Below are 12,220 nucleotides of genomic sequence, written 5' to 3' on the forward strand. Positions count from 1 at the left end.
GACGTATAGTAACTGCTCAGAATAATGAACACTGTATACCAACAAGGATTATGTTTTGCCTGAAAGTGTAAGGTGCAACTAGTGTCACACATGGCGAGAACTAGAACCAACATCTGCATGAGCACAGCAATGGATGTTAATGTTATTTACCTTCTTTCTTGAATTTCACTTTACCTTAGACTTTGTCTTTGTTAGTACTGTGAAACACTGTTTCAGAACATCATTGTAAAGAGCTCTGTGTTGGCTTATTATATTGAGGCTTTGATGATCATTAAGCTGCTAATATTTTTTGTTTTGCATGTGCGTAGCCAAGTAATCGCAGGCTCAAGGTTGGAATCGTGACCTCCTGACCGCCATACTGTGTTTTTGTTTTGTTGCAGAAAGTGTCAAACTCCTATGACATGTTCATGCGTGGAGAAGAAATTCTTTCTGGGGCCCAGCGAATTCACGACCCAGAATTTTTAACAGAAAGAGCCAAAGAGCACGGAGTCGGTAAGTGGCCATGTCTTTTGCACTGGTCGCGTTACGTTCGATTAGTGTGATAATGGGAAACATAGTTAGCTTGAGAGGCTTCTGTTCATTTGCAGTGATTAAGGGCTACCATCATCGCTCATTTTGCAGGCTGCTTGATGAGAGCTTGTGGCCTTGAGCACCTCTTAATTAGCATAAATAGGACTGCCAGGTTTAGTACCAACGCTGCTAAAATTGAAATGCTCCATTGAAGTGGTCTATGGTGCAGAAGTCTAGAACACTAGAGCGCAAGAAACGTGTATTAGGCACCTGCAGTATGCTGCCTTTGCCACTAGTGTCACTGGGTCATCACTTTTGCAGAGGTAGCTGGTCACTTTTGCGTTTTTTGCTGACGTGAATGAAAGCTGTGTATTGTGCTGCAGTGTCTCTCTCTCTCCCTTTGTGTGTGTGTGTGTGTGTGTGTGTGTGTGTGTGTGTGTGTGTGTGTGTGTGTGTGTGTGTGTGTGTGTGTGTGTGTGTGTGTGTGTGTGTGTGTGTGTGTGTGTGTGTGTGTGTGTGTGTGTGTGTGTGTGTGTGTGTGTGTGTGTGTGTGTGTGTGTGTGTGTGTGTGTGTGTGTGTGTGTGTGACGCTTCTCAACACTAACTCTGAAGTCTGCCACAAGTCTTGGTGTGTAAGTCAGTAAGACAGATCAGCGACGCATATTTACAGGTAGACTGCAGAAGCCGTAAAGTGGAGTGTTTCAAGCTGCTTTGGTGTTGACTGCAACTTGTGCACATTTTGATTGAGTGGTATGGCTTTATTAGCACCCTGGAGGATAAAATATGTCAGAAGTTTCACTCAAGGGGCTTTCAGAAAAAGATAATCTGGCTATGGCATACTCTGTTACTAAGATGTTTGAGACCAATCACTAGGGATTATTGTATGCTGCAAACTGTTATTCCCAAGCCGGACTATTCATTGACATTCGGTCCCTCAGAATACTATATAACAGCAGTCAAACCTCGATATAACGAACACGCATTAAACAAATTATTGAATGTACCGAACTCTTCCGAAATATTTTTGTCAAACACATGTATTTTTAACTTCCCATAGCGAACGCGGTTCGGCATAAAACGGATATTATGAACTTCGCGACGCCAAGCACTACAGGAGGCAGGCTTCGTTGCACTACATGTGTGTTGTGCGGCGCAGCAAACGTTCAGGCCTACCTCGGAGGCGCTGACAGCGCCACAGATGCCACGACGGCATTGGGAGTTGACAACCAAAGAAATCAATGGTCTTCGAGATCACAGTTGCGCGCCTGTTTGTACGCGCGGAATTAATCACGGAGGCCATAAGAAATCGTTCGCATCTCACAATCGCTGACAGCGCCGCTTCAGCGGCGGCGGCAGCGGCGCGATCGAATGTTGCTTTTGCCTTTTTGGTTTTTGCGTCTTTCGCGTTTTTTGGTTTTAGCGTTAGCAGCGGCATGGCCGTTGTAGCGTTCGGCGGAGGCTGCGTCGGTCGTCGTGTCAAGTGTGGTGCGCGGGTGTGCGTAGTGCTGTGATGGCGGTGAACGTGAAAAAAAAGAGAGCAGCACTGACTTAAAGACTAAGCTCAAGATAAAATCGAGGCCTTCAAGGCAGTTTACAAGACGAGGCTGATTGACACTCTTCTCGTGAAGCTTAGCAGAGCGCCGCGAGCTCGATGAGCCTAGAACGATTTTTCGCGTTTTGTTGGTGACATGCCCGCAACAGTGACTGTAGAGGACTTTTTAGGCGGCAACGACATCGCAGCGACCACGGCTGTACTGACGGATGCCGAAATCGCTGTGGAAGTTTGAGGAAGCTCAGGCTGACCGTGAAGACGATGAGAACATTCCTTCACAAGAAGCGCTTGCTGCATTGGATTTGCTGCGCCGTCCCTTGTTGAGTGTTTGCAAACTGGTGGAACAGGACGCGATACGGAGCGCGATCAACACAAAAAAGCAGGCCGCGATAACGCAGTTCTTTGCGCGTAAATAAATGAACGTGACCCAAGTAGGCACCCTCCGAGTTGCTGTGCCTTCTCTGATTGAATTTTGCTGCTTTTGCATGTATTTTCTACGAAATATTATATTACGAATTATGGATAGAGCGAACTATTTTCTGATTTTTTTACTGTTTGTTATAACGAGGTTTCACTGTATAGCAAGCAACAGCTAGAAATGCTTGCTCCCTTCCGAAATGTATTCTCAGAACTCTGTTCCACACTGAAAATGGACTGGATGTTTCACACATATTGTAGAAACTATGTTAATTTTTGTTTCATTAAATGCGGTTAAAGTTGTTTTAATATCCAAAAATACTTTGTAGACTTCAGTGAGTGTTAAACCTGGCTGGACACTGAACCACACCAGCTGTCTGAAATATTTTGAATGATGGCCTTACTAAAAAAAATTTTTTTCTTTTCTTTTCTTTTTTTTATGATACAGTGAAATCTCGTTACTAAGAACACCACATTAACGAATGTTTTAAGAATACCCTGCAGATTTCCTGTTTTTTCAATGTAAAACTGTTTCAGAATTATTTCAATATAGCCTATATTTCAGAATAACGTACATATTTTATTTTTTCATCTATGATCTAGGAACATCAGTATTACGAATTTAGCTAACATTAACAGCACCTTAGCTCGCAACTCTCGGGTGAAACAAAAACCGCCGTTTCTGTATACACGGTCCGTTGGGCTGTAACTATCATCATCAACATATCTAGTGTCGGCTTCTAGCGCCAGACCAAAGCTGTGGTTTAATATGCAATAGCCAGCAGGCCCAGCCGCTTGCCTTTTTTCTTCCTACATTGTGTGTCATTCGCTGGTCGGTTGTTCATGCCATTCGAGCATGTGGGACATTTTTTTTTTTCTCGTGTATTATTTTATTATGAAGTTCGTGCGGGACCTGATGATTGCAGCCAGCGAAGTGCCAAGAAGATAGGAAAGTAGCTTTCACTGCAAGAAATCTATGGAGGGAAAAAGTGAATCGGCCTCTGGAGTCAGCTAGCATTGCTCCATTGACCGCCGCAATCATTTTGAAAGACTGAGACAAGATTTTCAAACTTCACGGAGCACTGAAGATGAGGTCATATCGAACTCTGATGTTTTTTTTTTTGCACATGGACAAAGTCTGCACTTTCATCGCTCAGTGCAATCACGCATCCGGCGAGTGGAAGTTGTATGCGCTATAATGTAGTGCACGGCCGTGTTTGCTGCACACGGCAGAAGAAAATAGTTGATTTCTTCAAATTTTATCAGCTTTGGAGTTAGTGCAACATGCTAATTTGAGCTTTTGCTTGTCTACACACATGCCTACTGCCAAGGTACATTGTTTTCATACATTAATAATGAGTGATTTTTTGCAATCCCGCGGATTCGTTATATCGAGATTCAACTGCACAATGCGTGTTCTACGATTGGAGAAATATTTCAGCAGAGCTGTATGTGGTGATTAGCACACTACAGCCTCGGTGCAACTACTTCCTTGCTTGCGCATTCGAATATGTTTGACAAATCCTTGCATCTTGCACCTTCACTGTCTGGCAGTGTTGCAATGCTTATTGTTGCCATGGAAACCCCAGGTCAAAAACTTTTTTGTGTGTGCGCAGATATTAGCAAGATAAAAGCCTACATTGACTCCTTCCGGTACGGTGCACCTCCGCACGCAGGTGGTGGCATAGGTGAGTGGCCGGCTTGGTTTTCTTTTTCTTGTTACGTGCATGTAATGATGGTAGTCTTGCTTGACTCCTGCTAGCATCACAAGTGGACAACTTTCCCACATGCTAGCTGGCCTGGTAATGTCTAGCAAGCTTCTTGCCAAATACAGAGTCTGTACTAGCCATAGACCATTGGAATGGCGAAGTGAACTCGAGAAGGCATCGTGATTTTTCCATCATTGGAAACCTGTGCATTTGTTGTAGCAGGGAAAGCTTGATTGGATTCCTAGTAGGCAAGCCTAAACACTGGCTTGTGGAGTAGAAAGAAGCTTTGGTGATTTGATTGAGACCATGGAGTAGATGGGGAATGGGATGACCAATAGTCTTCAAACATTGCAATATCTGTATAACATGGCAAAGTTTCCGACTCCAAGGGCATGTGCTGTTAAACTAGCTGTAGGAAGTTATACATTTAAGGTTTTTAGTGATAGGATGTTGTTCAGTCGAACGCGGTTATATCGAACTCGGATATATCAAATTTGGTTATATCGAATTCGCGGAATATCCCCTTGAAAATCTCATGTAAAAGTATAGGAAAGCCGCGTCATATATCAAATTCAATTTCACTGGTCGTTCGATATATCGAACTCCGCACCACGCACTGGAAAGTGGGCCTTCCCCAAAGACGATCGCATCACCCTTGGCCGTTTGCCGCGTGACGTTTTCAAGCCACGCGCGGAAGGAATGAGGGGACAGTTCGGCGATGGCTGCTCTGGGTAGCGCCGCGCCCATTCCCCAAAGGCACGCGCATCTGCAGTCATCGTTTTCCGCGCGCCAGCACATGGCGTTTGCAGGCCATGTGCGTGGGTGTGCCCATTCTTTTGCCGAGCTATCTCTCTCCTTCAGCACGTGCTACGCATGCACCAAGCCAGCTCAGCCCGTTTTCAGACAGACATCGGACGCTTTAGCATGTGTTGCGAACCCTCCGCGCGCCGCGGCTGACCTGGCTCTCTCTCTCTCTCTCTTTTTTTTTTTTTTTTTGCCAGAGTCATCCATTTTTATCAGTGTGCTGTACGCGCGGCGTAGCATAAGATATGGCGGCTGCGGAGGTTAAGAGGCGGCAAGACTTTTGGGGGGGGCGGGGGGGGGGGGGAGTCGTTTATCCTTGCATGTATGAATCAACGAAAGCACACGGTCAGCTGCTGCGATCATGATGCCCGCTCCAAGCGCGACGCAGTGTGATAAATCGAACCAGGCTTGTGCAATCAAGCCATCACAGGCACTCTGCCAAGTTCACTCCCCGTCACCGCAGGAGCTATCAAAAGATAAACGCGCCCTGACGTTATCACTGCACAGCATCTTGGCATGCTGCCAAGAAATGAGCTGTGGTTGAGAGGACCGAAACGGAGTGACGCGCGCCATCGACAGCAGTGACACAGAAACCTAGTTTTGAGCTGCCGCGGCGGCTCGAGCGGCAAGAAGGATGCAGTTCCAAGTTTGAAAATTTTCGCTCTGTCGCTGCCGCATCATCGCTGAGATCGCTCAGTCGCTTGCATGTAAGCAAGCTGGCCTTAATACTTCTTTTATTTTTATTTTTTTCAAATTCTCGGGTGCAAAAGTGGAGGGTGGGTATATTATGCGAGTGGGTTGATTACGCGCCAAATACGGTATCGTTTTTTTTTCCGCATCTTAAGTGCGATCACAAGCCGATTTCTGTATATCGAATTATTGATATATCGAACTATTTCGCGATCCCCTTCAAGTTCGATATATCTGGGTTCCAATGTGTATATATATATATTTATATATATATATATATATATATATATATATATATATACATACATACATATTGTGAGCACGGTGCCTGAACTTCCACCTCTTTTCACCTGTACATGCCCATCATCGTCATCATTCACCAGTGTTCTGAAGACAGCATGCAAAGTTCTAGATACGGCCTGGAATGGAGATGTTTGTTCGAGTGGTGGCTCACAAGTGGCGGAGGTGCCCTTAAGGGCCTGTCACACTAGCGCGACACGACGCCGACACAGACCCGACAACGACACCGACGGTCGGCCAACTCGTCGGCCGACCAAGCTGTCACACTAGGCCGACGACGACACCAACACGACCGAAAACCAAATGTCCTCCCAGTGTGACAGGCTTTGTGGCCGGGGACACTGACAAAACCAGTCTGCCGACTGTCGGTGACCAAGTCTTCCCGAAATCGGCCGCCGAGCAAAACTTTCTCGAAATGCAAAGCCGACTCAGTAAACCACGTCGACGGCGAATACCTTTCAGCACTAATATACGTAAAAAAGTAGAATCAATGCATAATCCCTGACCAAAGCGTGAGCTTGAGCTGCCAAAATACTCTGGGCCGCCAAATGCGTATGGAATATCAACGGCAGCGTTTTCCTTTCGGGGCGAGTGCTTTCGGGGTGCATAGATTTGCGGCGCGCGTCGGGACCATGAGCAATCTTTCTGCATTTTCAAACTGCACAGAATAGTGCAAAATGAACATAGTACGTGACAAAGAAATGATGAAAAGAAGTGATTATTCTCCTGAAGCCAGCAAAGCTGCCGATCCTCCTGCGCACTTCAATCGTTGTGTTTACAGTCATAACGTCTAGTCGCTACTTCGCAAGCCTATTTCAACGCTACGTTACGCATCAAGCAATAAATTTTTGTTCCATAAGTAAATGTGTTTCAAGAATTGTGTGCGCAAAAAGCGCAGAATTTGCGTTTAAACTTTTCGACAGAACCAACAGCAGCTGTGGTCCCGCGGCCGGCCCTGTGAAATACGAGGTTTTACGTAATCCGCCGAAGGCGTTGCGCACTACACGGCATGATTCAAAGTATGTGCAGTTTACTCCCAGCAAGCTGGACAGTCAGTTAAGCGGTAAACGCTACTACTGCCTTCGCGACTTTCACACTGCAAGACAACATATCAGCTAAAACCATAGGTACCTCAACCTCTGAACGCACCGAATAGGCCTAACTTTTGTGGTGCAGTGGTTAGCGCAGCTAGCTATCGTACAGGAGGTCGTAAGTTCGATCCCACGGGTAGAGATTTTTTTCTTTTTTTTATGCTTTTAATATACTGTCTCTTATTCGCCGTGGACAGCTTTTATTTTTCGAACACTGCCGTTTTGATCCGGCAACTACAGCCGTAAAATACTGGGCAGTATTCAGTCTCGGCCCATAATCACGACTGGTGAATTAAGCGCTTGCTTTGGTATGGTTGAATTTATGAAATAGGATTAAAAATAAAGCGTCCCTTCACTTTATGAGAACAAACCAAGTACAATAAAAACGGGAGTAGGTGTAGAAAGGAAAATCTCGCATGGCAGAAGGAATAGTATAATGGCACGAGAAGAGACTGGGAATGGGAGGGCCTATTCGGTGGGGAGGTTTCGCACGTTGTCTCGCTAGTGTGACATAGGAGTTGGGCGACCGTCGGCTGACAGCCGCCTTGAGAGCGACACGGCGCCGACACCGACTGTCGGCCGACTGTTTCTGTCGGCGCAGTGTTACATAGACGCAGACATCAGGAAGACGCTCTGTTGGCAGTCCAAATCGGCGCCGTGTCGTGCTAGTGTGACAGGCCCTTTAGTATCCCAAGCCTCTCGCTTTAGACCCCATCTACTTTTTCCCTTGGAGCTCCGTTCCAGCCTTTGCTTGCCCTCACAGCCCTCCAGAACAGACAAGGGCAACAGAACCTGCCCGCTGCCGGCATCTGCACTTACTGTTGTGGCTATCCAAGCCTGGACCGTCACAAGCCACCAGCGCAATCCCCTGCTCTTTGCCGGCCTTTGCTGGCAAAAATATTTTAATTTTGTTATTTTTATTTTTTTCTAAAACATCAGTACAGCAATGGCACTAACTAGCCCATTTGCCTTGCCACCTTGAAGTGATTCGCTAGCACCATTGCAGACTCTTTCAAATCTCTTGACTCAAGAAATTTGGACAGCCAGCTGGTCAGCGCAGGTTTGCAAGTCAGCGCGGTTCAGTGTTATTTCACCTGCAAAACTCTTACTGTCCTGTTTGCTTGGCCTAAAAGAAAGCAAACAGAGGTGCAGTGATGTTTCCTCTGGCTGTACCTCTGTTGTACAGGGACTTTAGTTACCTGATAAAGACAAAGCATAGGTAACATCTAAATGAAAAGTTTATTGCATCAGAATGGCTGTATTTTCTTGTGCCCAAAGGGAAATGGAGGGTGGCAGTGTATGCATTGTTTCTTTTATTTATGCAGTAGCCTTAAAATCTTAAGAAAAAAAAATTGTCATAATCATCGCCAATTAATCAAAGAAGTGTGTGATGTCTTTAACCGTACAACATGGACAAGCTGGCAGGTGCACTGGTCACGTCACGTGGTCGAGCATGGTGGGGAGCTTGGCACCAGTTGGTAGCTGTGTTGGTTTTTGTGCAGACATGTCTGGAAGGCTCGGCTTATCTGGTTGGAATCGAGCCATAATCATTGCCACATGTGCGGGAAATCCCCACAAGTGGCAAAGGCGATTGCGGAAGTATATTTTTCTAAAGATGGAGTATCAGCGTCTGCACAGGCCGAGCATATGTTCAGAACGTTGCATTGACTTCAGTCAGACGGAGTACATTGCACGAGGTCACTGCAACATGGCACTGTGTTAATTTGAGGGCTCTGCCTGCTCTTTGGAGAGAGAGAGAGGAACAATATTCATACACACACAGGCCTGGAGGTCGCCAATTTGTTGATTTCTTCTGCAGACCAACCCAAAATGCATGTGCATCTCATGTTTAAGTTATTCTTTTCTGTGTGAAAAATGAATGATACTCTGTTACTTAACTTTATTTAGTCATTGGCATCTCTATACATAATTGGTCACGTCTGGAACGTAGGCTGTCATGAATGGTTGGAGCTTATGGCTAGAGCACTTTGCGATAAGGCATGCAAAACCATCTCATAAAGCCAGGCATGGAATATGAATGCCAGAAAGTTGTTTCTATGACACAAGCTTCCACATTTCATGTTTTGGACCCAACAAGCATATCTTCTTTTTTGCAACCATGAACATCAAGATACAACAGCATAAGAAAGACTCGAACAAACAAATGAACAAGAACATGTGCCTCTTCTGCATTGGTGTGTCCTTATGAGCCACCAACCAGCCTATGGTTCGAACCATGAGCACCTCAAGAGGCATATAAAGTGCTTATTTGATTGCTTAATCACTTCTTATGGCTGGAATGGGCAAAAAAATGTAAGGATCTTGACATAGATGTTGCATCACAATGTGATCGTACACTTTTGAAGGCCATTGAATCAAAAGTCTTCAAGATTGTCATTCACTGTCCTACTTGAAGGAGCTGTGATGCTACTACAAGGGTCAAACTCGATGTCTGTTGAGAGATTCTGTCTTGTCACACCAAAGCGTTGTGACACCGCCTTCGCAGACAGTAATTTTGCATGCATACAAGCAATTAGACCGCGAGTTTAACCTGGAAAAGTTAAAAACAAAATGTTTGTTTAACTAATATTAACCGCTCCTTAAATGGATGTTGTTATTTCGGAGAACTTGTATAGCATTCGAGCACATTACAGGAAGCTGATATTGTTTGTTTGTTTTGTGCAAAATAAGATGTAAATTTTGAAGTTTCTAATTTTCAGCAATTATACAGCTCTGATTTCATTCCCCAGCACATTGCAAGATCACTCCACGTAATATCAGTAGAGTTCCATGGTGCTCCATAGACTTTATAAACTATTGGCTCAGTGGTCACTGAAACCACCTGTGTAGTAGTGCTCAGTTCCCTCTGGGTTGATAGGCTATCGTTTTGAGTGGGAGCCTTTAAGTGCCAGTGTGACAGTGATATAAGTTACCTTGAAAGGGAACCGTGGGCGAAGACGATGGTGGTCACCCTTTTTTGGCACTTCCCTCTCAAACTGAATGATGTAGAACATGTCATCTTGCTTCATTACTTGTTTTATTATATATATATATATATATATATATATAAGGCTGCCACGAAAATCTCATAGTGAGTCACCTTGGAGAATGAATTAACTAACAGTGTGCAGGTTAGTCAGTGATTATTCTTGATGATAATGAGGTTGACGCACATGATGACCCTTTTTTGTGTGCAGGCTGTTACAAAGGAAGGACCAGTGCAAAATAAATGGCATATGCCATTTCTCCTACAATGGGCTCCCAGGCTGTCTAGCAACCAGGAATTGTCAGGGAAATTTTATGTACTGGGAAAAATCAGTGAAATGTCAGGGAAACCATCAAAACTTTTGCCAAGTTTGGGAAAATCGCATGATAAATTCTGCAGTGCATTTTCATTTTAAGCTGCTGCACAGCAAATATGTTATTCATGCAGATTTTTTCTTTTTGTGCTGTCTTGCCAGCGCGTGGCAGCTGCACCGCAAGGCGAGGCACAATATATTACTTTGACGCGAGCGCATGGCTGAGCTGCCACAATAGAAGAACCAACACACCCGTGAAATGGGTACTCAATAAAATATGCGGGAGCGCTGCGTAGAGTAAGTATGGTACGCGCCGAAAATTGGGAATAACCACGCCAACAGCGGCTAGCGTGAAAGCGATCGGCGAGCTGTGCTGCTATGGTCCCTGGAAAATGCTGAACGCGTGCGTGCAGCTATATTGGATTGGATTGGCTCTGCTGTTTATAGGGTGGGCGGCTCGCGTGCCCTTGCACCTGCTCTTGAGGCTGGCATCAGTGCGCTGACAGCCTTTTCACTATTGTAAATTGCTGAAAATGATGAATAAATAGCTTTTTTTTTCATTATCATCACAAATGCATTTTTTAGCCTCTTCACTCGTCAGGGAATTTGAACTGAAATAATCAGGGAAAACCTGGAAAAGTCAGGGATTTTGGAAATAGTGGTTTGCTAGACACCCTGGGCTCCTTCCTTTTGCAACAAGCCACGCAAAATGCTGTAATGTGCGTCAGCGTCATCACCATTAGGCAGTTCAGCGCATGTCCTGTCACCTGTGTGTCTTCTCTTGTGTTCCCGTCTCTTTTGCACTGCCCCTTTCCACAATAGATAGCGAATTTTTATCTCTGCAACCTTTATATTAGCTGCTTTCAAAGTAACACATCTCGGACTAGTTGGTTCATCACAAGGCAGAACAGCGCAAGCTAGACAAGGACGAGAAATGGAAGATGAGAGACGTACAGCACCGACTTGCAACTGAAGATATAGTTTTGAGACACTTCATTAAAAATACAGCAGCGTCAGGTATACAGGGAGAGAAACAAAGCCCAATAAATAATCATCACCACCAGAAATCACACTGAATAAGCAAGTTCATCCAGCTTCTGATAAGAAATTCATCTTTTTCGTTAAAGACTACGTAAGGGGTGCTGGCATAATGGTTTTTACGATTCGCAATGTTTACAGCGTCAGTGGTTTTTCGCGTGATTTTGTCACCGCACTTGCTCGTGCTGCAGCACTCATCTGAGGAGTGCATTTACAATCACGGCACTGAAGCCGTAAACATGGCTGATCTTAAAGAGCGTTGTGTCAGCACCCCTTCCATAACCCTTACAGAAGAAGAGTTGTGTTTGTTACTGGTAGCTGGAAGAACTTGCTTATAATACTAGTAATACTAATAATAATAATAATTGATTCACAAGAAGGGAAAGGTGCAGTATCTGTCACACTTGTTTCTATGGACACCTCAACTGTGCCGTGAGGGAAGGGAGGAATGTGGGAGTGAAAGTAGAAGGAGAGAAAGAGGAGCCGTAGGGAGGGCTTCGGAGTAATTTTGATCACCTGGGGATCTGTAATGTACACTGACATCGCACAGCACACGGACACCTCTTCGTTTCGCCTCCATCGAAACGCAGCTACTGGCAGTCGGGATTATATGATATCTGGCGCTGATGATTGTTAATTGGGCTTTGTTGCTCTCCCTGCGTTCCTTATGCTACTATATATTTACCGAGGTGTCTGGAAAATAAATCTTCAGTTGTAAGCCTGCGCTCTACATATCTCGCTTTCCCTTTCTCGTCCTTGTACAATTTGAGGCGTTCTGCCTTCAATTCAAGATCTGAAAAAAAATTTTCT

At 44.9% G+C, this 12,220-nt stretch overlaps 1 protein-coding gene across 1 annotated transcript in view; it reads left to right on the forward strand.

The window, feature by feature from the left end:
- The window catches only part of AspRS (aspartyl-tRNA synthetase), a 34,477-nt gene that overhangs the window by 20,239 nt on the left and 2,018 nt on the right, over positions 1–12,220 (forward strand). Inside the window, exons 14-15 of the mRNA XM_084607469.1 lie at positions 381–492; positions 4,096–4,167. Of these exons, the coding sequence (XP_084463595.1) occupies positions 381–492; positions 4,096–4,167 (184 nt within the window). The remainder of the gene's footprint in view (positions 1–380; positions 493–4,095; positions 4,168–12,220) is intronic.

The sequence above is a fragment of the Amblyomma maculatum genome, chromosome 6 (assembly GCF_055883805.1).
Source record: "Amblyomma maculatum isolate TAMU_Amacu chromosome 6, ASM5588380v1, whole genome shotgun sequence".
Lineage (NCBI taxonomy): Eukaryota > Metazoa > Arthropoda > Arachnida > Ixodida > Ixodidae > Amblyomma > Amblyomma maculatum.